The sequence below is a fragment of the Centroberyx gerrardi genome, chromosome 8 (assembly GCF_048128805.1).
Source record: "Centroberyx gerrardi isolate f3 chromosome 8, fCenGer3.hap1.cur.20231027, whole genome shotgun sequence".
In the NCBI taxonomy this organism is placed as follows: Eukaryota; Metazoa; Chordata; class Actinopteri; order Beryciformes; family Berycidae; genus Centroberyx; species Centroberyx gerrardi.
The window spans coordinates 16,795,164-16,821,362 of record NC_136004.1 but is presented as its reverse complement, the minus strand read 5'-3'; the positions used below and the strand labels follow the sequence as shown (position 1 = coordinate 16,821,362).

Below are 26,199 nucleotides of genomic sequence, written 5' to 3'. Positions count from 1 at the left end.
AGCCCTGTTAGTAAAACCAGCGGCCATCAGCAACATGATATCTTGTCAGTCAGGTCTAATTCAGTATTCAAAGTTAATGGCTCTTGACAAGCATTTCTCCAGTCTGCTGAGAGACCAGAGGGAGCGTGCCACAGTGATCATGACCACTCAGCAAATTCACATTAAACATTTCATTCCTCCTGCTCGAACAAGATGAATTATATATATATCCTTGATCCTGCCGCATTGATCCATTCAGACAAACCTCCTTAAATGTTATAAGTTAAATGATTTGTACATCCCCCCCCACCACCACCACCACCACCCCCCCACACACACACACTCCTGGGACAACTCTTTAAGGCTTGCATACTGTTTTCATTTCATTTCTCCCATTCTGACAGTCTCCCTCCATCCTTGACCCCCTTTCCTCACTCCCTCTGTTATCTGAAATAATCTCAGGGCCTCCTTAGAATCTATTCATCAGAGCAGAAAGAAGCAGGCGCTGACATTGATAAAAAAAAAAAATACCATCTGTGCCTTGCAGGGGTAAAAGGAGTGAGAGAGAATGAGAGAGAAAAGAAAGAGAGGGGCTTCAAATGAAACAGGCTCTGTTGTCTCCCTCTTGTCCCCCCTCGTCAATGCCATTTCAATTGAAAAGCGCAGTGGTAATTAAATTCCAGCAGGGGTTAGGGGCAACTGTGCGGTGCACTGACAGGGGGCTGCCCTGACATAAAGATGACACAATTCAGGAGGACAGAGGGGGCGCCAGGCGGAAGAGGAGGGAGGGTGACAAATGTCGTTTATTCACATACACTGCCAGATTCGTACTACTCAATCTTCCTGACATTTAAAAAATAGAAAATGAAATGGATATTCAAAACTCATGAATCCCACAATGACCTTTTCCCAAATCAGGGATATTCTAAACATGCCCGCATTCGGTATCTGCAGCATTTGCAGAATATTTTGTAATGCTTAGGAGGATGAGCGCTTAGGTAAAAAAGAATTTGGGAAAGCTTGTGTGTGTGCATATGTGTCAGCACAAATGTGTGACTCACAGAAGGACGCTGGTTGTTGTTGATCCACATTATAGTGACGGTAATCCAGAGGCTCCAGAGAGGCCACACACTCCTCCTGTGCCCCTCTTCCCATCCTTTATTAGCAAAACAAAACACAGCCAGTCGCTCTGCTAGGACAGAAGTGAACAGCGCATGGCTTGTATAATTCTGAAATGAGACCTGCCAAAACTTTAAAAGGGCAAATTTTGAGACACATTTTACCAAACCGAAAGGAGATATTCTTGATTTACTTAGACTGGAACAAATCAAATCTCATTCCGTTTCTGCACAGTTTTACATTTGAAAACTTTTATGGAAAAAACAGAACACAATAAGAGCGCGCGGCAGCATTATACAGGACGCTTTTGCTCAGAAGCAGCCTACATCTGTCTTGATAATGATGATTCATGAGAGAGAAGTTTCACATTGCATGTGAATAGTATTCACATTGAATTTGTGAAGTTATCATTTCCTGGTCTCTGCTTATTCACAAAGACATGTTCTCACTAACTGTGTTTGTGATGCAGAGAAATAAAAGCACAGTCACTTTCATTGGCTCCTTTGTTGGACTGTCAAGACCAATAAAAAATCTTTTTTGAATAATAGTCATTGGGTTTTGTTGACTAACCAAATAACTTGACTGATAAAACAGTTTTTTTCCCTCCATTGCTCTTTGTGAATTCAATCCCACAGAACAACCACTTTAGATCTAGTTTTATCCAACACCTTAATGCATAATGTTATGATGCCAGAAAGGAGCGATTAAGAGCCAATGACTGATGATCATCTAATCCATTAAAACGGGCTGGCCCTACTGCTTTAAAGATTTAAATGAATCTATAAATTAAACTGTGCCAGTACTTAATTTACACATTAATCAGTTGATCAGAACCTCTTTCATTCAATCCTCTGTTTGAAAAAGCATTTGTGCAATTTTGATGCCATCTACTGGACAGAGAGCTCTACACACACAATTGTATCCAACGTTGAACAAGGGATCACTCCAAGAGATGCTCCAACTGAAGATAACATCCGTTTCATTCCAAGATATTTCTGAACTCTGAGTTTACAAAAACAAAATATCTGCAAATTCTCAGAGACACAGATGCCTTGTTGTTAGTCCCAAAACATCACATTAGATGATTTTTAGTCAGGGAAATCTGTAATTAGGGCATTCTAAGAAGCTCTGTCCAAATTGATATGAGTTGATCCATCAGGTATGATTTTAAGCATTGCATTACAGCGTTATTTGCCTGCTAAGCATGGATGAAATGTCATATGATCCACTCCGGCCACTGTAATAGTTCAGGTCAACTCAGGTCTGGAGGCAACAACACCCAAACAGTCCATACGTCCTCTTGTTCAGCCACAGCCACAGGTGGGTCTCAGTAATTGTTTAAAATCTCCAGAATCTCCTCCTTCACAGAGAGAGCAGAGTGCTGCTGGACACCCGGGCCACCAATACTCGTTTCCCAGCAGTCAAAGCCGCAGTCTTTCAAGTCCTGTATTGTGCTCTGGACAACGGAGCAATCCGTTTCTAGAAAATAAACAGGTCAAAAAAAGTTGTGATTACTCATGTCAAACTAATGAGACATCTGCTAAAGGATGTGTATGTATGTGAGGCTGTGTATACAGGGTGGAACCAAATTTCCTCTTGTAGGACAATAAAGTATCTATCTATCTATCTATCTATCTATCTATCTATCTATGTATGTAATGATCGAAATTCAGTGCAAATGTCTCTATAGTGGTGCTTTCAGAGTCAGGTGTCAGATGTGAGAAGTGAACCTGCCGCTAACAGCAGAAGGGCATGTGCCAGCGGTGCCACAACTGGAGCCAAACAAACACCCCGATCTGTTAAGTCAGTAATCCCCCAGATGAACAAAAATAAACATCTGGTAGTTCCCTGCTGTGCGGAGCAAGGGAAATGCTCCGAAACCCAGGAAGGGGCTTAGCACTTCAGCTGGACAGGGAGGACACAGCTGCAGAGCAATGCTAACGCGAACCATAAATCATCCTGAAAATTTACGACTTCAGATGCAAGAGAAGCTTTTAACAGAATGGTAAAATAACGGCCAAGTCACTTCACTCTGCGCTTGCTTCCTTAACTCAAAGAGCTTTACCGTCAAGACTCTCAGACAGCGTTTTAGGAGGCAGACACTGGGGGATCTTTCTGAAAACAGCTGCAATTCACAAAGATAGAAACACTTGCTAACAAAACAAATCAACATTTGGAAATCTATTTAGGGGGTTTTAAACTTATTAAAATTCAGTGTGCTGAGGGCTGCAGGCATAAACAAAGACTGAATTCACAGGTTCTTTGCTTGTTTGTTTTGTCAAAGAGAGGATGATAAAAAGTTTACTCATAACCAATTGCACAGTACCCACACACCAAAGGACTCTCTTGTGCTGGCTTCTCATCATATCCTGCCACTCAAATGGCTTTTTCAGAAAGGAAGAGAGAGGGAAATATAACATTTGTTGTCAGTAGGAGCCTGACAGTTTGGCTCACTTGTCCTCATCAAATTGAATTCAGTATGAGATAAATCCATTTGAGGATGTAATATAGTCTCATCAGCATGTGAGACTAAATTAAATGATGCGTATTATCTTGAGTTGAGATGTGATGTGATGACTACATATCTTGTATAACATAACATAACTACTTTTCTTTGAAAAAAAAAGACATAGACCCTTGACTTTACCGTTTTTCTCCTGATAAAAAAAATCTAAAATGACATGCACAGTAGGATAAATTGCCAGTTTAAGAGTAATAAGTGAATTTCAGTAGAAATGAACAGGCCTACAATACCAGGTCTCAGAAGCGTTATGCCACACCCCCCTCCTCCAGCGCCTGTTAGCTTGCTGTGGAGCCCTCTGGCCAGGGTGACCCGGCACAGCGTGTCCAGGGCAGGGTGTCCCACACCCATCACGTTCAGATGGTGCTGGTTGATGTCAATAAGTTCCTACGGGTGACATGACACAAGCTGTAATCACCACCTGTGCCTCTTAGGGAGGAATCAGTCGAGTGGATAGGAACAAGAGTTTCTGGGTTTAAGACCTCTAACACACTTGTTTATAATGCACAGTGCTTCACACAATCTACTCGTGTTTTGTACCTCTAGAACATTGTAGTGCTCTCCTGTGATTGGCTGACTGGTCATCTCTGCGAGGATTTTCTCACAAGTGCAGGAAACCGCATCAACTGAATCGAGCACAGGGTTCATGATAGAGGGAAACTAGAGATGGGAAAGGAAGAAAACAATAGTGAATCAACAACTTCCCCCCTTGCTCCTGCACAGCACAATGCCTCCATAATGTATTTGCTGCAAGTAAACTGTATGTGCTAAGCAACAAGTGTTCACATGTGTTAAAAGTTGGCAATACCTGCTTTATGACTAATAAACTGTATACAAATATGGAATATAAAATGACAGGTTTGGCTTAGATTTTGCTCTATCCTGATCACAACACTGCCACAACACCAACCAGGCCCATCTATGTCTGAGGCAGAAATCTGCACACCTGCTGCTGTCACCAAGGCAACAGCACACAGGGTGCTGCCTAAGAGTTTAATTTCAATATTTTATGAAGGCACTCAACGCCAGGCCCCAGAGTATCTGCCATGCAAAAGCACTGCCGATTACATTAATTACAGTGTCGGGAAGTAACACACGGGGGAGGAAGTAACCATTTAGTACCTTATTAATTTTGTCCTTCACCCCGGCAACAAGTACCTTGGTGCTACGTGGTACTTTGGTGTTAGTGAGGAGGATTCTTAACAGTGGCACCCTGGAAGTAAAAAACAGACAGATTAGAGTTTATAGTGCAGTAACATTCAGGTGCTCCATTAATGCAATAATCTTATCCTGACAACATTTATATTGTTTTGGTAAAAAAACAATTATACCAAGATTGTTTCTCTTTATTAGTGTGTTCATCATTTTAATTGAAATGGAATAAAAATGTGCCCCTCAAACACTTTACAGTACCTGCTCAATGGTATTATCTTCCCAGACAAGAATCTCAGTATGCCACCTGCATGAAGGGAAATCAACATCATTAAACAGATAATCATCAAATGATTATAAGCAATGATATTACAATGCCCAGATGCTTGCCTTGAAGTGTGCACTGTGTGTCTGTGGAGGCACAGCGGAGTATAATTTAATATAATCTGTACCATATGGTAGATCATTTCCGGCCTTACCCCATGTCCCGACAGCGTTGTCCACCCCTGAAGGATTACCATGGATGATCATCTCTCCTTGGAAAGCCCAACTGTTGATAAGCTCCATATCCTCCTGACACCACCTGTAATCACACAGCGTTGAGCAGTGTAACTTTCAGTGGGCCTACAGACCCTTTCTGCCCCACTACCAACTTAACTACCTCACCAACTCCTGACCAAACACATCTGGGAGGAACATGGCATGTTCAGTAAATGAATATTCCAGGCACAATATATCTGAAAGTTAATTTGTGTCTTTGGTGTGATCTTATCTTACTTATATATTAACTTCCTAACCTGAGAATTATAATGGGGCAATTCAAACACATTAATTCTCCATTACTCTCAAACCAAAGAAATTTGTGCAAGACTGTTTACAATTTATGGGATGCGTGTGAGATAACATGTATATTAAATCATCTTTGTTTTTCAGTGAAGTGCCCTTTTAAGAGCGTATTCATTAGGCCAGCCTTCTTATTCTGTCCATGCACGACGGTGGTCTACTCTACGCAGCCGGCATACACAGCTCATGACAGAGTGGCTCTTAATGTAATGTCATTACCTGGCGGTGTTATCCCACTCCTTGAGAGGAGTGGAAATGGCTCCACTTGCGGAGAGCAGACCGGCAGCGAGGCACACGGAGAAGGCAGCGCTAGAGCCCAGTCCCGCTCCAGTCGGCAGCTCTGACCACACACACATCGTCAGGCTGGGCAAATCGCTTAGGAAAACAAAAACAAAACAAAAAAATATAAAGCTGGAAGTTTTTTTTCCCCATAATATTGCATTATAGTATATACTGCTGTAATAACAGGTTGTTTTTGACAGTAAAAATATATGAGTAATCACACTGCTGACCATAGGAATTTGTAACTGCATCCCAAAAATGAGAATAACCGCAAAGCCTAAAAGCATTACTATTTATAATAGAAAATAAAGGACTTTTTTCCTCATTAACACTGCCTTTTTTGTTACTTTTTAGAAAATTAAATCAAGAATTACTCCATTTTCTACAATCACGATCAAACTTGTAAATCATTTTTACGAGGAGGAGCAAAGTGTGTATATGTGCAACAGAAACTCCGCTCTGCTGTCAATGTCTGTCAGAGAAGCTGCTTTTGGGCAGACAGGAGGATACTCTAAACTAATTGTCCGGCTCTTCTCCCAAGGGAAAAACACATCCAGACTTGTTAAAGGCTGCAGTGTGGCCCAGTGCCAGACTCTCATTAGTGGCCATCCTGTCAGAACCCATCACCTCTCTCAGACACGCCAGCACCGTGTCAGCCCCGATTAAGCCTCCACACAACCTGCAGCTCTAATGTTCCTGAGCATCTTCCCTGTTCCCAGATGCTGGAGTCTCCAAAACTAACATCCTGTCTCTCTGTCTGTCTCTTTTCACCATCTTCATTTCAAGCAGGGCAGATCTTTCAGATTTAGTGAAAAGGGTCCAGGACTGATCCCTCTTCTCACCTACACCCATACTGAGTAAATTTTCCCAGATAAAACAAGTTTTACTTCCAAAAGATCTTTAAAAGAGATTGACCAATCTGTGATTCTTCATTGTCTCAGTTTGTCAAACAGTAAAGATATAAGAACTAGATCACTTGAGCTGTGATTGCATGACAGTTTCAAGGCAGGCACCAGTTTAATAAACCTCCAGGACAACAGAGAGTTACAATACCTACAGTACCTTTGACCTTTCTTGTATTCTGCTAGCACCTTCTACATTAACATTTTAGGCATTTAGTTGATACAGAGCAACTTACAATGAGCGCAACAGAAGAATAAGCTTAAATTCCTAGATTGCCAACATTATAAGCAAACAATAGTAAGTCGTGTAAGGGTCAATGCCACAGCGCCCTGACAGTAGATGCAACAAATATTACTTTGTTCCTTGTAAGGTCAGATGTAATTCATTTGATCATCATCAATCATTTTTATATTTTAAGTAGAACTTCTTTCCCACCATGTTAGGATTTGTTGTCATTTAGATTCTGTTATCCTTCTCAGCTGTGTCTTTGCATGTCAGCTCGACTTTTCCCCTTGGTTTTTTATTTTGTCTGTGCAAATCAATAATTTGTTTCTCTTTGTGTTTTTTAATCACTGTATTTTATCAGTGTGATTGTATAACGTTGCTTCTATGTCCAACTACTGTGAAAAGAATTTAAAACTAACTAGTGTACAATATATACTGATGTCAAGTGTTGAACTGGTGTAGCAAAAATATCCTGTGATATGATTTTGTATTTGTGGCCATCTCTGAGCACATTAGATTAAAAAATAAAATGAAAAAATTATTAATCATATCAAAATTGCGGAGAAAAGGAATATGTATTAGAGCCCCGACATATCAGACAGCTGCTGTATCAACTGGAATACCACTAACTCACCCTGATCCAAACAGAGAGAGGTAGATGTAGAGGAAGGCTAAGGTGGCCATGTTACGAGTGTCCAAGTTTCCATTGGTTACACCAACAAATTCACGCAGTCTCCTGACAAGTTCAGCATCCAGACGTTTTGCCTCCTCCCTCTTACCTTTAGAAAGACATGACAAAACACAGCAATGATCATACAACTGTTTTGTGACATAGTTTGATCTGCCCCACCTGTTTTATCCATGTTTCATTTCATATTTCATATTTGATACATGTATGATTTTTAAAAAAGGAAGCCACAAACGAAAGACAGTGTGATACCATAACGATATACAAACTGAAGGTGCTCTCTCTGTCTTTGCTCGACAGTAAATGGAAGACTGACTTTACCACCCAAATGATGAGGAGCATTTTCAGGCATTGATAACTAATCTGATCCAGAAAAGGTACTTATATCTTCAAAAACTCACAGCTCTCACAGTCACCTTTTCCAGTGATGCTGGACAATGATGTGATATCACAGATTTAGAAGTGGACAAACTCTTATCTCTTATTTCTGGCTATAGGGGACAGCAGTGAACGTTCATTAATACAAATTGCACTGTTTGAGACAATGGAAAAACATTTGAATGCTGTTCTCCTTTAAGTACTATGGGGTTTTGCATCCTTTTAACTTCACTAAAATATATTATAGGTCCTAACAGTCCCCAACCCTGTACCATCACTTACCACAGGAATCAGGAATAAGCTGCTTCAGTTCAGACAGGTCCCAGCAGAGGAATGTGTCAATGTTTGGGAGATTGATGCAAACTTTATCAGTGGAGCTGGCCTTCAAGTATAAATATGTTCTCAGGTTCAGACTGACAGCAAGAGCCACCTGGTATGGAGCAACAAGAAATAGATTAATGACTAATATAGGCTTATTTCACTAACTATGTCTGATACTGACTGATAAACCTTGCCTTAAAATCACAAAAGCTCATACATTTAATAAGAGATAAAGTTAAATGGTGGCACATCCCAGCAGGCTTCAGTTTCACTCACCTTTCCATGCACAACTGCATGCTCTCCGTGCAGGATCGATTTTCCCGGAGCAGACACGATACATTCCTTGACGTGCATTTCTATAATGCATTCAGTTTCAAGAGTAGAGAAAAGTGTCTGAGACTGGATAGTTCAATAGCTGTTTCGAGTTATATTAACTACTAAAAATGCTAGCTAACGTTAATCCTCTCTAAATAGACAGTAGGCAAGCTAACACTGGTACCTCTGTTCGCGAGCTCTTGATGCGCACTGTATTCTCATACAGGGTCGTAGCTATAACGTCTTTTAGCAAAGTACATTTATGATGACAGACTGTGTAGAGTCTAACATTTAATATTGAGCACAGACTCTGTACACTCAGGCGTGAACTTGTCAAAACACAAGACACCGACGAGGAGGGACGAACATGGGTTTGGCTTCCAATATCCAATGAGCGCTAGAGTTACTGGCACATATATTATTCTGTCCAATCATCATCCCGCGCTCTCCCACCACCCGAATAACTATGCTCGTGCCATTGGTCGTGCGATTAAAAAGAGCCTCCCATTGAACTACGGACACTACTGAGGGACAAAAGGCACTAGCTACTATCCCTCTGCCCTGCAGCTGCGAGTGGGCCAAAAACAACATGGCTACGGTCATTTTTAAACCCTCTCATTTGCGTTGTTTTGTAAGGACAGGCAGGTGTCTAAACGTGCAGTGGACAAAGAAAACATTTGGCTCAGAGAGAAGGTAGTTGTGCATCCCTGTCGTCTGTCAACTGTATTAGCAAATAGTTGACAGCCTAACGTTATTCAGGTAGCTAAGGTTAGCTATGTAATGTACCAGACTACTGGGTAACATGCTATACAGGAGGGTAGGCTACAGGAATAAATACATTTTAGTAAAGACATATCTTGAGTTAGAGCCTTAACTGTTAATCCTACTGAAAACATCCTCTGGAATTGTACTTAGCAAGTTATTTTTTGCTTATTCCCTAACAGTTATGCCACTGAAGGAGACAGCAGGGTCCCCAAAATATACACCAAAACTGGAGACAAAGGTTGGTGTGTGTAACTTGGGTATCACTGTAAAATCACGTTCCACTGTATTGACCTTTCAAAAGTTTAGTTGATTTTTGCTCTTGTCTTTAAAAGGTTTCTCGAGCACATTCACAGGAGAAAGGAGGCCAAAGGAAGATCATGTTTTTGAAGCATTAGGAACTACAGATGAATTGTCATCAGCTATAGGGTATCTTTCAGTACTACTCACATGTCACAGTCTGTTTTAACTTTAGTTCTGTAGTCTGCCTGACCAAACTGACCATGTTGAATTGTACATTACAGCTTGGCCAGAGAGTTTTGCCTCGACAAAGGTCATACATTCACATATCAGCTGGACAAGGTTTGACTTACAGCTTGTATTCTTTAGCCTCCTTCAGTGCTGACAATTTCAATCAGGCTTATTTTCCATATTAATTCCACTTTTCATTCCATAGATACAATGTGTTTTACAAGATGTGGGCTCCAATATTGCCACCCCTCGGTCATCTGCAAGAGAAAGTCACATAAGTAATTTATTTTAGTTTAATGCTGTGGAGCATATCAATAGAAATGGATTTGTCTCTTGATTGTGTGGTCTAGTATCTATTGACTAACTTTTTGTTTGTTTTTTTAAGAGAAAACCAAATTTACACCTCAACCAGTTGCAGACCTGGAAAGCTGGATTGATACATTTACAGCAGAACTCCCACCACTGACCAACTTCATATTGCCTGTAAGCCCATTCACACTTGAATGAGACATGGAGTTGCTGTGAGATCCCAGTCTTTCATGATGCAGTAATATTTATGTATTATGTCTTGCAGTCGGGAGGAAAAAGTAGTGCTGCTTTGCACGTAGCTCGGACAATCTGTCGCAGAGCAGAGCGCAGGTCAGTTTAAACATCTTGTAACATCTTGAATGCCTCAAAATCTCAAAATGACCTAATTGTCTTGATTCACTGGCACCACTGGTTGACAGGTCTCTGCTCTTGTTTCAGTGTTGCTCCTATTGTGCGCTCGGGGGAAGCAGATCCAGATGTTGCAAAATTTTTGAACAGGTCAGTACGGCGCATATTTGATAATGAATATGGTAACATGGTTTACATGATTTCAATTTTCCCCATCTGATAAATGTCCTAACATTTTCCCTCAGACTGAGCGACTACCTGTTCACTGTGGCCAGATATGCAGCCATGAAAGAAGGCAATGAAGAGAAAATCTACACAAGACCTCAATAACCAGATTCTTGTGCGAGGATGAAAACAGAAGCCTCATCTGTTAATGGGATAACTATATAAAGACTGCACTTGTAAATATATTAAAGATAATTCTACAGGTCCAAATCATGTTTTCTAATGCAACTTGTTTCCTAGTATAATGTGAGGATGGGGGCCATATTCAGCACAACAAACTTGAATGTCAATAACAATCAGTCAATACATTTGTATATCAAAAACAGTGGTATTAAGTCATTTATTTTTGCTTTACCAACTATATTTAACATACAGTTGATATGTTGATGTACAGTCAGATAGTACTTTCCCAGAGAAGCTGTAAATAATTGAGATCAACCCTTGTTATTCTTGATGGCATAATTGTGATCCCACACTGAAAATACTACAGAATCACTAATCACTAGAATGGATAATGATCTCCCTCGGTTAGATATGGCTGTATGCCAATGGATTTTATTCCCATCTATTTTTATTACACTAACAGTAAATTTTAGTGTCGGGGCTGCTTGTTCAGCTTTCTTCCCACATGGCTCTGTCATCACCCTCCCACACAGTCACAGGATCTGGCACCAGCCCTGGCTCTTCTGGGAGAGAGTACTGGCCCATGTCATTAGAGACAGATTGCGGTCTTCATAGGGTGGGTAACGCAGATAGGTGACACACTCAAACCGCGTGCCTCTTAGCAGGCATGATTTCCTGTGAGAGAAGGTATCAAAGCTGCAGCGCCCATGGTAGGAACCCATTCCACTGGCACCTGTCAAGTTAAAAGGTGTTGGGAGAGTTGATATATATATTCCTGGCAGTATTATTCCACCACTATGTTTGGCACAATCTGTAGTCCTATTTCTCAGTTCTGACACTTGCATGCCACTGACTTACCAACTCCACCAAAAGGCAGAACCACCATCAGACTCTGCAGGATGCTGTCATTGGAGCAAAAGCTTCCACTAGAGGTCTCACTCATTAGCCTTGAGATGACCTGCGTTGTCAAGAAGGTGAATGCATAAATACAATACATATTGGCTGCCCAAGGCCTGTACAATGAATACTGAATATATAACATTCATTTCTGCCTTTTACCTTGCTGTTGCTGGAATAAGCATACACACAGAGAGGTTTCTCTTGCTTATTAATGAAGGCAATTGCCTCATCCACGTTGTTTATGGTCAGAATTGGAAGAACCGGGCCAAAAACTTCATGTTGCATGATGGGGTCCGATTCCACCACCTCGGTCAGAATTGTTGGGGCTTCAGACAGAAAAATAAAATGTGTACAACAGCATCAAATGCATTGCATATTATACTGTTGGGTGCATTTAAAAGAATCCCAAATAGATGACTCTTACCAATATATTTCTCCGCTTCAATCACTTGCCCGCCCACAGCCACCTTGCCAGACCTCCACAGCATGTCTTTAGTATGGTTGAAGATCTCCACATTAACCATGCGCCCAAAACTCTGGGACTCTCGGGGATCAAAACCATAGAACTGCATCAGGCAGCACTTCAGGGCCTGGACCAGCTGGGCTTTGACATCCACATGGCACAGGATGTAGTCGGGAGCCACCAGACTTTGTCCAGCATTGTGGAAACGTGCCCAGGCAATGCGCTGCGCCGTAGTGGTGATGTCACACTGCTGGTCCACATAACATGGGTTCTTGCCACCCAAAATCAGGGTGACAGGTGTGAGCGTGCGAGCTGCTGCCTGAGCCACTCTGCTTCCCTCTTCCCTGCTTCCTGGGGATTGATAGTCACACTTAACACATTAAGAACGATTCAGAAACAAACAAATTTTGAACCTGAGTGCATTTCATCTTTACCTATAAAGAAGACATGATCAAATTTGAGTTCCACTACTTCAGCCAAGTCATTTGTGCCTGCAAGTATCACATGGAAGCATTCCTTGAAGAAAACAAGAATTTTAGATCAGATGATTACAATTTTTCAGTTTGGCATAATGTGTCCTTATATCACACTGTCAACAATCAATGTACATAATAGAGTTGCACCATGATATCCAATTAGCCAACTGATCAGTCATTAGAGTCTTGGGTGACAAAAGGTGGATGCACGCTCTAATATTTGATCACATCTAGTCCCAATAAAGCCTCAATACGGATAACGATTGGAATTCAAATCCAGTGTCACTTTTTGTGGCCGTCTTGGAGCAACCTAAACTTGACAAGTTGCCTAGTATGGCAATGTTCATTCAGAAAACATTTTAACCTGTGCCATTATAAACCAGATTGTACAACATTTTAAATTGTTTTATTCATTTGTAAACGGTGATGGGGTGAAAGCAATTTGCACATATAAAATCAGCTATTCTATTAGTCAAATCTGTTCTTCAGTTGGTTGATCAAATCTAACAGATTATGTCTTAAACCAGGGACACTCCAAAAGGGAAGAGGAGTTGGAGCTCAATCTTGTTAAGTCACCTAGGAGACATTGGATACCACATGAAAAGGGAGATTGGTGACTTCATTTTACTTTCTGTAGTCTGTACTAGACACAGACCAGACCCATTGTCCTTAAGTATCCAGACCCACAGCTTATTGGCTGTGAGCAGACAAGTAGCTCAAAGGCCTGTTGAAGACAAAGCCACTCTATGTTTGCCTTTGTGTATTTGATGGACGCAACATTGCCACATAAAAGGCTGTGTACAAAGGTTTCACGGTCTATCATATGTCGCCCTGCTCATCTGAGTCTTTGTGAAAAAGTGCCGTCTTATAAAGCACACAGACCAAGAGGTGTCCTGCTCCTAAGTAGACTCTTACCAGTGAGTCACAGAAGCTTCTTTGCTGGAGCCTACAACTGTTAAGTCAGTAATGACCGAGGTTGGTTTTGTCCCAACTGCAACACTCAAAAATCATATTTCTCCATTTATCATTTCACTATGTCACTACCCCTGATGAGCGGGATGAAAATCCAATGCCACTGATTCCTTTCAAATTATTTACCAAGCAAATAGAAACCTCTCAAAAAATGATAGATGAAATCCATCTTTGTGAGACTTCGAGACAAATAAGGTCCATCTTGCTATGTGGAGCAATGCTGTCTTGTCACTACTCACATTGTCCAGGTATGAGGGGATGAGACGGTGGAGAAGCTCTGCTGTGTGAGAGGTGTGCTCAGAGGGGCTGACGACTGCACAGTTTCCTACAGAGGGGGGACACAGTGCATCAGTGGTTGTCAAATTATCAGTGAGCCTGGGTGAGGAAAAAGCAATGCTATGTGAAGGAGTGAAAAGTTTTTACTGCACCTGCTGCTATGGCTCCTACCAGCGGCACCAGACAGAGCTGGACAGGACTACACCAGGTCCCCATGATGAACACCACGCCCAGCGGCTCACTTACCACCACACACTCATCTAACGTGGTGGACTGCAGCAATCAGACAAGCTCAGCATTAGATCACAAGCTGATACGGGACACTCATGGGTCAAACTGGGCCAAGTTCATCAGTGTGCAAGCTGACTAATACAAGGGAAACGCCATCAGCCCAGTTTAATCTTAAAAACAGGGAAAGGCAGCTGAAGTTTTAATCTGATTTGGCGGGCCAAGCACAATGCATTGCTTTGTAGCCGGGAGACGGAATGTTCTCTCCAAAAGGTTGAATGACTTAATTCAAATTTTTGTAATCCAAATAATCTAGTAATCCAAATAATGTTTATGAAGATGTTGGCTGTGAAAAAGGTTTACAAGTACATGCATCTCACCAGGTTCCTTTCCACACGCTGTGGCTGCATCCACTTTTTGAGGTTGTTGATGGCGTGAAGAGCCTCGTTCTTCACAAGGATGAGTTCTGACACAACTGTCTCGAACCGTGGCTGGTAAAAAAAAAAAAAAAAAAATTTTAAAAGAGAGAATACGGACACAAATGCTAAAAACCTCTGGAGGATAGTGGTTCCAACAATTTGAACCACTATGTCTTAGTGTCAGTTTTAAATATAATAACTTATTTCATTAACATGAACACTGCAGACAGAAATATTCCAGATAACTGATCAAACAGCTTCACCCCACACCTTATGCAGGTCCCTTCCAAGAGCGTCCACAAAGTCACACTCATGTTCCACCAGCATTCGCACTACGGCCTCCAGCTGAGCCAGTCTGAAGCTTTCCTTAGCGGTGCGTCCAGCTTGGAAGGCGGCTCTAGCCCTCTTCAGCAGATCCACACACTCCAGAGGATACGTCTTCAAGCAAGGCTCCCCCAGCCTGGTCCTGCAACATAACAGTTAAGTCGCCAGTTAACACCACAGGGCATTTACATATCAAGTCTATCCATAACATATCACATCATACCTTCTGCAGGTTAACCGGCCGTTCCTTTGGCAAGCATAACATGCCCTTACTTTTCCACTCATGTTTACCCTATTCAGGACTTCTATAGTGTTGGCCTTTCTGAACAGATTTAGTGTGCAGTTAAGCCTAGTCACAGTACCAGTTGAGGAAAGCCCCAGTAGCAGAGAGGATAGTGAAATTCCTAATAATTCCAACCAATCAGGTGATGCACACCAACAAAGCAAAAATCAAATCAGCTCTAGCGTGGGTTTCTATTCCAACTAAAGGCCAGGAGGTTTTAACACTGCCATGTCAACCCATTGTGTAGATTTGGACCAAGGCCAGCATCAACAGAGGCATCTCATTTTAGTTTTTCATGAATGGATTAAACACACACATGTGACAGGTTACTGTAGGTCAAAGTCGTTATCTCGCTAAGCTTGCTTAAAAAATATCCAATTCAGATTACCCCACTATCAAATTATTATGTCCCATCTGTGCATTTACCTTCGCAGTGCCTTGAACCATCGTGTGGGAGAAGGGCTCGGCGGACTGCTCATAGTTATTGATCCTGTGGTGGCAGGTAGACAGCTGAGCTATAGTGTCCAAATTCCCAAGTGGCATGGAGATCCCACCTGCACCGCTCACCTGTCAAGAAGAGTAACACAGCGCAGGGGCCGAGCACAACAGAAAATGGGATTCAGGCGCGCGCATTTACACCATAATCCGCCACGTTATTCGAGAAAACGATTATCAGAGACTTTCTCATTCCCATATCCTCGTATTAATGTGACAAACCGAGTCGGTCTGCTAATATTTGCTCGTCAATCATTGATCTCAACGATATTTAAAAATAGTGCAGTACTCCAGTACCGTAAGTGTACGGGTCTTGTAGCTTCCACTCACATCAAACTCAGCAGGTGTCTGTAATAAACTGATTAATAAATTGTGAGAATATACGTGTCAGTCTATGCTGTGTAAAGCAAAAAGCAAAAACACACTCATTATGAGTAAATGATTTATATAATAATGGTGTACATGATTTAACAATTATGTCTTACAGAAGAGAGAGTATCTTACACATGGACAAGTTTTACACGGGAATCGCCTTTTCAACAACTTATTTCACATAGTGCAGCCAGGTTCAAAGACACTTTTAAAAAAGAGAAGGAAACAGTACTTTCATGGGAGGGTGGGAACAGTTCCTGGATCCTTTTTTTTAAATTTTTATTTAATAAAGAATGGATATTCAAAGCCAGCATCAGCAGTCCACTGGAGCATTTACAGTCTAGCCTACTGTTGATAGATTTCTTGACATCATTTAAAACTGATGAGTGATCTCATCAGACACACAGACAAAGCTTGTGAGGTATCTTTCATCTCTTGCACACTACACACTCAGGACAACTCCATTTCCAGACTGTTGCCACTCGTTTGAACAATAGATTGAAGGAAAGAGGAGCCAAGATAGAGGTGACATCCTCCAGACTGATTTGTCAGAGACTTGAAAATGGTTTGCAGGTTTCCCCTCATCAGCAGATTGCAGGTAAATTGAATACAACCAGGGGCATATAATGGTTGCATTTTAATTAGGATAAGATTTTTGTTGTTTTTACTCAAGTTAGTGGCCATATTATTGGTTAGAGACATGGCAATAATGACCAACATGGTTGACTAGTCTGGGGTTCCTACTAACAAAGATATCAATAGCCATTCACCACACAGAAAACACTTTTGCATAATAGAGAACTTAGTAAATATGCAATAATTATTTGTTTAAACCCTTTCTAGTGTGTTAAAGGTGCAGTCCCCTTCCTGGCAATTGACTAACAAGTCTCTTCATTAACTCCACTAGTAATTAAACCCTGTTTAATGCAATATTTAGGCCTATAAGGTAACATTCACCCTTTTCTCCCTTTATCAATAGCCACAAAGAGCAGAATTTTGTGTGCAATGTTTCTACTGAAGGGGACATCAAATCAAGGAGTCAGATTTGGGTGATGAACCAGTCCATGACATCATGTTGAGAGGTTTCAACCTCAAATTCTTTTCCACATGGCTTAAAAAGTCCACAGAGATGAGAGAGCATCCTATTAAAACCCTCCTTGGTTGTTGTAGTGGTAGTACAGTGGTTGGGTTTCTGCGCTTTCTTCTTAGCAGGAGCAGAGAACAGTCCAAGTACCTTGCCCCCATATGTATGGCTTGTTTCCGAGAGACGTGGTTATTGGTTGCACTTGAAATACAGTCAGACATGTGATGGCAAGGGGGAACATACACGAGGCACTCAGCATTATTCAAAGGTGTAGTGAGAAATCTTCAGTCTTACCAGGAATTAGTACAAAGACTAACATCATTGATTGACTTTACTGTTCATTTTTTGGGTGGATGTCAAGACGTGACAAGGAAAAGCTGTCTGCTGTACTGGACAGATACTGAAACTGCAAATAACTATTTGCAGTTTCATTATTTTCAAAGACTTGCTGTTCCATTCTCAAAAGTAAAAGATGCTACAGCAGGGACATCTTTGTCTAAAATAAACAACAGCATAATCAAATAATCGTTTTGCATTAAGAAATACATTGCTGCTTCACCATAACTGAGGCAGATCTGAAGTTTTCAGACACATCTCTGTATAGAGAACAGAAAACCAGAGGGCAAAAGTCTCTGTCAGGTGACTGTAGTGTCTTAAGTGGGGAGAAATGGAATGAGGTCACCAGGATTTACCCTCTTAATCCATATGGGACATAATGTAATCAACACAGGACCGCTTCGTCTGAGCCATTTCTCCTTCATGGAAGTTGAACATGAGACAATGATTTGTCCTCCATTTATAAAAGATGCATTATGTTCAGCAAAGCTATTTAAGACTTATCCAATATCAGCTGAAAGTTGCTTGGATAATGGAGTCCAAGCTTAACAATGCATCCCTTGGATTTGCTCAAGTGAGTCAACCACGTGTCTAATGGCTTGCATTGCATCTGTATTGCTTTCCAGTTCACTTCAAATGGAGTGTAAAATCCAAGAATGATTCTGTTAAGCCTGAGAAATAGAGATCTAGCCATTATATTTCAGTATTTCATCAAGTTAAATACAGGACATATTGAATTTTGGGAGAGGCAAAGGAAGATGCTAAAAAATTGAACTGTGCTGCAAAAACAGCATTCCCTTTGTTGTTGTTTTCAGAACAGAATATATGACGGCCGATCAAAAGAAAAAAGAAAATCATAGGCAGCAAATGGCTGGAGGAGCCATTCGAGGCCGAACCTTCCAGAGGAACCGGGCAGAAGTAGAGTGGAGCTCATCTGGTTTAACTAGCAGAGACAAAAGGAAAGTATGTGGGTCCTTTATGATTGCCCTTTTGTTTCGGTGATGCTCCACTGATGTGACAGGCTCCAGTCCAGGTAAGCCTCGCCCCTTGCTTGGGTCAGGCCGCTCGACACAGCGCTCCTGCGCAGACTGTCCTGGTGCAACTGAGTTAGGAGAGCTCAAAGCCTGTGTTCATGCTGATGGCGTAGCGCAGCTTGTCGCGCAGGATGCTCTTCTTGCTGTAGTTGGGCAGCTTGAGCAGGTTGAAGCACGTGGACGAAGTGGGGAGTCGACCACCAGGCTCCTTCTTCCGGATGGTGAAAAAGCCCCTAAGGACACTGCCGAGGGTATCTCCAGTGTCCTAGCCACAGGAAATGTAATGTAAAATCGAATACAGTCCATAAGCACAAACATAACACATGGATGCAGGTACAAACAGAAACATAACAAACTGACTCTACAAAAAGCAAGGATGCTGTAAGCTTTAACAAGTAAGTAGCATCAATATCTTCTCTCTTTCTTTCTTACCTGATCATCTGAGACCTCCACACAACGAATGGAGAAAGGTGGTTTGAGGTAGGCAAAACCTAGAAGAGGCGGCCTTGAGCAGCTGGTAACAAACTGTCAAGACACATCAACAGGAGAATAAAAGAGACAATTGTAAAATAGAAAAAAACATTCTGAAACAACTACTGGACTCTATCATGTAGGTAAACCAGCTTAAAAGCTTGTGACAGTGACAGTTACAAACATAAGAGAGCTTACTTTGAGGAACATAGCCCTCTCTTCAGCATTGAAGTCACTGGACAGGATGTCCCACAGCCAGATGATGACCCGATGGCTGCTGTGAAAACCTCCATAATACACTGTGTGCTTCCTGGGAAAGAGAGAGAAAGGCGATGTTGAACAAGGTGTTTGAATCGAGTAGTGTACTGGAAAAAAAAAGAAAAATGCTGCAATATTTGTTGAACAATTATTGAAGAAACTTTAATTATAATTGGTATAATTGTTGTAATTGTTCACCATGTGTAGGTGAAATTTTCCCTTCTGTTCATAAAACATAAAACCAAAATATGGACTACAGCCTTCCCACATATGTTTGGGCAGGGAGTCAAATGCCATAAGGTAGTATTACAGAGATGATGGAGGAAGGTAGAGATGTCTGAGATGTCACATACTTGAGGTCATCCAGATCAATCTCAGCATTATCCCCCGAGACAAGGCGCTGAACCTCAGGGGTGGAAAACATGTGCAACCATTCCGGGTTGATGATGCTGCGGAAACCCCGGATGAACGCAGCGGTTTGCTCCTTAATCTGTGTGTGCATCCGGAAGTGCGCCATGAGGTGGATGTAGCTGATCCTGTAGGACCGCGTGATTGGTGGAGACACGAGGTCAGAGTTAGAGGGTGAAACCAACAAGATCTCTCAACTAAAATATGTCCGTACGCTAGTTCACAAAGTGGATAAGAATTTACACACTTGTTTTCATTGGTGACTGGCATGGTCTTCCCTCCAGGTATCAACTCATGACAGACTAGCTGCAAGGGAACATTCGGAGAAAGTTAAAACTAAGGAGGAATTTCAGGCATTTAAATAAGTTACATCACATCTTCCACATGGCCCTCCATCCTTACCTGCCCCATGACATCCTCATCATAGGATAACGTCAGTCCTAGATCCCCTACATCCCCATCGTAGCGCTGAAAAACCGAACATGAAATATCCATCAGATGTTAGCTAATGAACTGGAACAACATGAGCCACAGATAAAAGCCAAAAGCAACAGAAATTAGAGAATGGTGAAAGAGTTATTTTTGTTGACCTTGATGGATGTGAGGTTCTTGTAGAACTCGGAGTCCAGCGACGGCAGCTCATCGATGGAGCTGTAGAAGGTGCTGTGGTGGTGACCCAGGACTTGACTGAGGAAGAAGGAGGCAAAAGGGACGTCCACAACAATACCCTGAACACACAAAAGTAAGAGACAGAGAGACACTTTCAGGGCATTGTGCTCAATGTTAGATCAATAGATGAAAGCACTTCCTCAGAGAGCACCAGCGTACCTCATACATGGCTTTCCCAAGCATCTTTCCCACAAACTCAAAGAGCTGCAGATGGTTCTCGTGGATGTAAGATGTAGGTGAAGGATAAAGCCTTTCATTTCCACTCGTAGTCTACGGGAAAAATAAATAACACCATAATGATAAGGACGGCCGCGATCAATGTCGGCAGCAGAAGCACGGCCTAAAAGATGGAATACGATCCGCCTGCGTTACCTTGAAGAGGTTGAGTGCAGGATTGAAGACTTTCTTAATGATCTCCTCTAGAAACTCTTTGAAGACGCCATCCTGATCGATACCAGCCTCGTCCACTCCCAGGTCATTAACAAACTTCACCCGAATGACGCCTTTAATGGAATTCACCGGCAACCGGCGAAGCTGGTCGTATCCATCCTTAGGAGAGGGCATTACAAGTGATATTGTGGGATGACTGCCGTAATAAAATACTTTTGTTATCATGCAAAACATCCATCTGATCAGTCAACTCCATACCTCTAACATCCGTGAGCGGCGAATGGTAATATGGGTGACATGTGGTGAAGCAGAGCTCGTCTCCACCAATCCTAAATTCTCCTTTTCCTTTGTAACGATATTCCTGAACAACAGCACCCTCTAAAAATGGGAAGGAAAATAATTATACCAATGAATATGAAAATGACACCAGGCCTTCAATCAAAAGCTATTGTTTACTTACATTTTTATGTGGAATGACATGAGGGATGTACTGCAGTAACAGCTGGGCCCTTTTCTTGCCTTTCTCCAGCTCTTGGAACAACAGGCTGGGCTTCAAGTCCCTGAATGCAAAAACACATGAGAAGGGGAGCGTTTTTACTTTATCAGAAAAGCAGTCTTTCCCAGTCAAGAAGAATTCAATGTTTTGCAAATGAGGCTATTTACTTGCGCAGCCAGTGGTCATCAGGGGAGAATCTCCGCCTGCAGTCCCGTTCATAGAGCACCATCAGCCAGCCATGAACACTGTGGAACAGCTCCAGTTTCTCTCCCTTGGCATTCTCTGTGACAGACACAAAGACATGCTAACTGACATAAAAACACAGCCAACTTCTGTGAGCAGGTGCAGGGAAGAAAAAATGATGAATAGAATCCTTGAATAGAGATTTTTTTTTTTCCTGAATCAGGATTTCATAATTGTTACATTTGCTGAGGGAGTAATTTATTTTGTCACTTTAATTGTCATCACTTTGACTAAGATTCAATGAAGTCACCCACTCACCTAAGATGCCATCCCATACCATCTTGTACACAAATGTGTTCAGAAATGAGGAAATGGTGATGAGTTCCTCTATCTTGAAAGAGGTCTGCTCTTCATAGACTTCAATGTCATCCAGAATTCTGTAACACATGAATCGTATGTCATGAACAAATGTTAGTTTGCTAGTGTTGCTGCTGTCTGTAGCGTGTGTGTACCTGAAGTGCAGTACTTAAAATTACAGAAATTCAAATTACGTGATGAGGTGCCGTGAGCAGTCACAGAACAGCATGAGCATGGCCAGGAGCTGCTTGGACTCGTCTGTGTCATTGTTCAGACACTCCATGAACAGCTTCAGGCCTCCCTGAGGACCGAGCTCACAGATGAAGGCCCAAAGCTTGGGCAGCAGGTCATCAAGGTGTGTCAGACCTACATAAAAATAAAACAGAGAGAGAAATGATGAATCCATGATGAATTTTCCAGTATGTGTGTTTCTGTGTGCGTCATTGAGAAATGTAACACTGTGGCACTCACCAGTGAGTATCTGAAGTCGTATTTGCGTCAGTGTGGAGAGAGCAGTCTGGTAGAGCACACAGATGCTGCACACCTTCTGAACTTCAGCTGAGTCCACTCGCTTCCCTCCTACTGGCTTCAGGATGTTTCTAACAGACGCCGACTTCTGAAATGCCCGCTTGAAAAGGTCTGTCAAAACACAGCCACAACACACCGGGGACTCAAGATTATATGGTTATGGGAAAAGGAATACAAGAGCTTTCAAATCTGTCAAATTTCAACTATATCCATCTATTTATTAAATTGTATATTGAAACTAAAAACTGAAACGGATCCAAATATAACTCACTCTTAACTGGCAGATTGTTTTGTGATGTGCTGGGTTGCTGGGGTGGGGGGGTCGGCTCCTGACTCTCCAGCTTTTTAGAGAGGACGTCACTGAAGAGCGTCCTAATGACGGAAACACCCCACAGGTACTGCAGCTGTTTTGTGACAAGCGGCATTGACTCGTTCAGACTACGAGGAAAAGGAGAGAGAAGAAGCAGAGGAGAGATTAAGCCAAGTTAGTGTGGCATTTAATCTCTGAATCCATTCAAGTAAACAGCATCTCTTTCACTGACCCGTAGTCTACGGTTTGGGAGAACCAGCCCAGGACTGGGTGCCAGTGGGTGAGGTTGGATTTCTTTTGGGATACATATCTCTGGCAGTAGGACAGCATGTCAGTCAGATCCTTCACAAAATGGTTGGCCTCTTCTTCTAGGATTTTCTCATTAAGGTAGCCCAGGTGAATCAGGTTTCCTACCATACAAGGGGAAAGATGCAGTCACAACTAGAAACCCAACTAAACAGTTCACCACACCCAAAGATATGAACACGATCTACAAGCAAATTAGCAATGATTTTCTCATCCACAAGCCCAAATTCATTATCTAGAGACTTAAATAATACGGTACCCAGTAAGCAGAGCGTGTGGCTCCCCTCCAGACACACACAGATGTCCAGACACTGCTCTTCACGACTGAGAAACAGAATGAACTTCCGCAGCAGGTCATGAGTCTGGATGGAGGCCATGCACTGTCCAAATAGAGCAGATATTCAAAGCTAAATCTAACAGAGGCAAACTTTATACAGTCTAATAGTTCAAATTATTATATTCTACTATGCTAGATGCACACATCTGATGTATGAATGAGTGTTTACCTCTGGGGTAAGCACATTGAGGTGGGATATGACCGCTGGAACTGACATGATGTGAATGAGGAACGATCTCAGCAGGTTATCAGAGAAGTGAGCAGCAATGACTGGCCTGGAAAAAAAATATTAGACTTAGTTAAAGGGACAACAGCAACTAAATTCAGAGCAGAGCATAAGAATCTTCTATAACGTGTCTGCTCCACTAAAGGTATTGGAGCTGGAATATTAACTTATCCATTTTTCAAATAGCGACTACAGAGCCTCCAATCACCAGCTCACCTTAATGACAAAGTGAATATTGCTGTTAGAGTGCCCTTTGACAGAGAGGGCCTGGAGCGAGCCAAGCCATTGGTCAGCAAGATCTACACAAGAAAAACAAAGATGGCATGTCATGTAATGTGTCAGCTGTTATTTTGTGAAATAACAGCTGACACAAGAAGAAAATAGACATCACTACTAGAGTTCATTAAATCCCTGGTCGCAATTGAGAAAGTGTGAGCTGTAATACAGAACCTGTAGTACGGAATAGAATCCCTTCTGATTGAGATGGCCCATGATATTCTCACAAATCCTGGTCAATGCGGGTCTGAGAGCCTCTCCTGAAATAAAGAGGGCAAAATATTTTGTTTTCCTTTCCATAAAGCAAGGCACGCGATAGTGAAAGATATGTATGCAATGACAACCACAACTTGGCTTGAGACGGACCTTTCCCTCTGACTATCCTCCAAGTTGAAGTGTCAGTGAAGGTCACCAGCATGGTGAGGTACAGTGTTACCAATTTATTGTCCTGAAGTATGTCAGGCTGCAATTGACAAACAAAGACAAAAAGCATAACAGTGATATGGATTAAAGTCATGAAATGCATGGCACAATGTATTTTTCTGCTTCAAAGCAAGACTTACCTTTAAGTTTTTCAGCAGCTGGCAGGAGACCCAGAGAACATCTTTGATCTGTTTGAGCCAGGGAATGGTGAGGTCTTTGGAAAGAGCCAGGGACACATACCAGACCTGACAGCCAGAGGAGAGAGCAGTCACTGAGACAAGAATCACATATCTAAAAAAAACTTCTGGGTGTGAACAGCTAACCCTTAAACATACTCACTTTAGGTTCGTTTTCAACATCCATGCTGCCAAGTATAGCACGACAAAGCTTCTCAAACCGCTGTGTGCAAAATTAGAGTCACTGGATTAAAACGACTGAAACAACTATCTGAATTACTATTGTTATGTTTACAGGACAGTCTTCATAAAAAGTAATATTAGTTAAAAGGAGAAAACAACAACACTATTACTGTGGAAGAGAATTAGCTCTAATACTACTTGTTTGTGTTCTAGTCTTTGTTATCAATCATCCATGTAAATATTAATCTAAACAGCATAGTTTATAACTCACCAATTTATCCTCTGGGCAATAAATGAATAATAACTTCCGAGCAATTCTGAAAATTGATAGTGCATTTCTTTTTGATGTCCCAGTTTCAGAGGCTTGAAAATAGTCATCAACCTCTTTCCTGGTGAGACACAGAGAGAAAAGATTGAGCCATTTGAGAATATAAAACTGGTATATTATTAAAGTGAAAATAGTCCTAACTTCAAACAATTCTTTTTTTTCTCAAATTTTTTCACTCATGATGTTCATGGCAAACACACTGAAGTCAAGGCTCTTATTCTTGATGCCGCATTTTAGATAATAGTGACCAATAATGCTAAAATGAAAATATTGGAGAGCACCTTGTTTGCTTCTGGAGTCTGCAGCGACAGAGAAATCTCCTGACAAGGGCTTGGATCTGGATTGCTGCTCTCTCCTTCTCCTTTTGTCCCTTCCTCTCCTCCCTCGCCTGCCTGGCTTTGTCCAGGAACTCAGACTTGGAGCTTTGAGTTGCACTAAACATTGTGCACCCTAAAAAAAAAAACACAAGACAAGAAGAAACCAGCTGACTGCATATAACGAGAGGAAATAATATATTTAGTTGAATTGATAACCCATATGCATCTATAAAAAACACTTTTGACAGTGTAGCCTACTTAAGAACAATTTGTAATTACCTAAGATTATGACTTTGATGCACCAGCCTATTTAACTACAGATCTGAGTGAGCATAGCAGTGAATTTACCTGCGATATTTTCCAATTATTATGTTGCCTGGGCCTTGAGGCTCACTGGACGCTATACCTCCTCAATCATTTGGGTGTCCTTGGGATCCAAGTAACAGGAACGCCAAATCAAAGCTGAAAACTTGTCATCTCTGGAGAAATGGGCGACAGTGAAGATGGAGCTGTGTTAGCTAGCACACAGGGCTAGTTCGTCGCAAGTAAGCTTGATACTGTTTCAGAAAGGATATTATGACATTAATTCAGCAATATTTAGCATCATTATGGGGTGAAGTTGGGTCCTTTGTCAATGACAGCCTCAAAAACATAGGAAACATACCGTTTCGAAATGTAAACAATAACAGGAGATCCGTACATTGACTGCAGCCATTAATCCCCTGTGTCGCATTAAATGATTCCGGGTAGTATTTCTCTCTCTGTACAAATAATGCGATAAAAAGTATTTATCGATAGGATGTCTGGGGTATGCTGAAATCTTTGTGTTTATGCTGTAACAATAAAAAAAATTGCTGTCCAGGCAATTGATAATGTTGTCGTCAAGAGTATTGGGTGGGAACACTTTTAATGAGGGGAATGTTATCACTGT

General features: G+C 41.7%; 4 protein-coding genes across 6 annotated transcripts; 1 reads left to right on the top strand and 3 right to left on the bottom strand.

Annotated features, from left to right (window-relative positions):
- Positions 1–2,334: 2,334 nt before the first annotated feature.
- Positions 2,335–8,985, bottom strand: mvk (mevalonate kinase). 2 transcript variants are annotated; one of them, XM_071899780.2, is made up of 10 exons: positions 8,688–8,985; positions 8,373–8,520; positions 7,659–7,803; positions 5,834–5,989; positions 5,251–5,354; positions 5,033–5,078; positions 4,742–4,832; positions 4,160–4,279; positions 3,853–4,006; positions 2,335–2,577 (listed from the first exon to the last, which is right to left on the bottom strand). In XM_071899780.2, the coding sequence occupies exons 1-10, from the start codon at positions 8,763–8,765 to the stop codon at positions 2,426–2,428; spliced, it is 1,194 nt and encodes a 397-aa protein (XP_071755881.1). In that variant the 5' UTR covers positions 8,766–8,985; the 3' UTR covers positions 2,335–2,425. The 2 variants fall into 2 exon arrangements, with proteins under 2 accessions (XP_071755881.1, XP_071755884.1); XM_071899783.2 differs by lacking the exon at positions 8,373–8,520 and having other exon boundaries at positions 8,688–8,763.
- A 307-nt stretch (positions 8,986–9,292) lies between these two features.
- On the top strand, positions 9,293–11,133 carry mmab (metabolism of cobalamin associated B). Its single transcript, XM_071899775.2, has 9 exons — positions 9,293–9,419; positions 9,671–9,729; positions 9,824–9,917; positions 10,013–10,070; positions 10,165–10,237; positions 10,345–10,442; positions 10,534–10,598; positions 10,707–10,766; positions 10,862–11,133. The coding sequence occupies exons 1-9, from the start codon at positions 9,316–9,318 to the stop codon at positions 10,944–10,946; spliced, it is 696 nt and encodes a 231-aa protein (XP_071755876.1). The 5' UTR covers positions 9,293–9,315; the 3' UTR covers positions 10,947–11,133.
- Positions 11,134–11,497: 364 nt separating this feature from the next.
- On the bottom strand, positions 11,498–15,784 carry aldh3b4 (aldehyde dehydrogenase 3 family, member B4). Of its 2 annotated transcripts, none has more exons than XM_071899777.2 (10): positions 15,732–15,784; positions 14,969–15,164; positions 14,660–14,770; positions 14,204–14,324; positions 14,015–14,100; positions 12,762–12,843; positions 12,289–12,678; positions 12,024–12,190; positions 11,823–11,922; positions 11,498–11,697 (listed from the first exon to the last, which is right to left on the bottom strand). In XM_071899777.2, the coding sequence occupies exons 1-10, from the start codon at positions 15,782–15,784 to the stop codon at positions 11,498–11,500; spliced, it is 1,506 nt and encodes a 501-aa protein (XP_071755878.2). The 2 variants fall into 2 exon arrangements, with proteins under 2 accessions (XP_071755878.2, XP_071755877.2); XM_071899776.2 differs by lacking the exon at positions 15,732–15,784 and adding an exon at positions 15,246–15,307.
- A 444-nt stretch (positions 15,785–16,228) lies between these two features.
- On the bottom strand, positions 16,229–26,026 carry ube3b (ubiquitin protein ligase E3B). Its single transcript, XM_071899671.2, has 28 exons — positions 25,933–26,026; positions 25,617–25,747; positions 25,233–25,401; positions 24,895–25,012; positions 24,604–24,663; positions 24,405–24,509; positions 24,208–24,304; positions 24,016–24,101; positions 23,782–23,864; positions 23,509–23,614; positions 23,262–23,382; positions 22,929–23,106; positions 22,658–22,824; positions 22,330–22,497; positions 22,053–22,224; positions 21,820–21,938; positions 21,486–21,600; positions 21,283–21,382; positions 21,081–21,200; positions 20,805–20,981; positions 20,592–20,702; positions 20,354–20,491; positions 20,166–20,231; positions 20,011–20,069; positions 19,709–19,891; positions 19,296–19,407; positions 19,059–19,151; positions 16,229–18,891 (listed from the first exon to the last, which is right to left on the bottom strand). The coding sequence occupies exons 3-28, from the start codon at positions 25,391–25,393 to the stop codon at positions 18,700–18,702; spliced, it is 3,207 nt and encodes a 1,068-aa protein (XP_071755772.1). The 5' UTR covers positions 25,394–25,401; positions 25,617–25,747; positions 25,933–26,026; the 3' UTR covers positions 16,229–18,699.
- Positions 26,027–26,199: the final 173 nt, after the last annotated feature.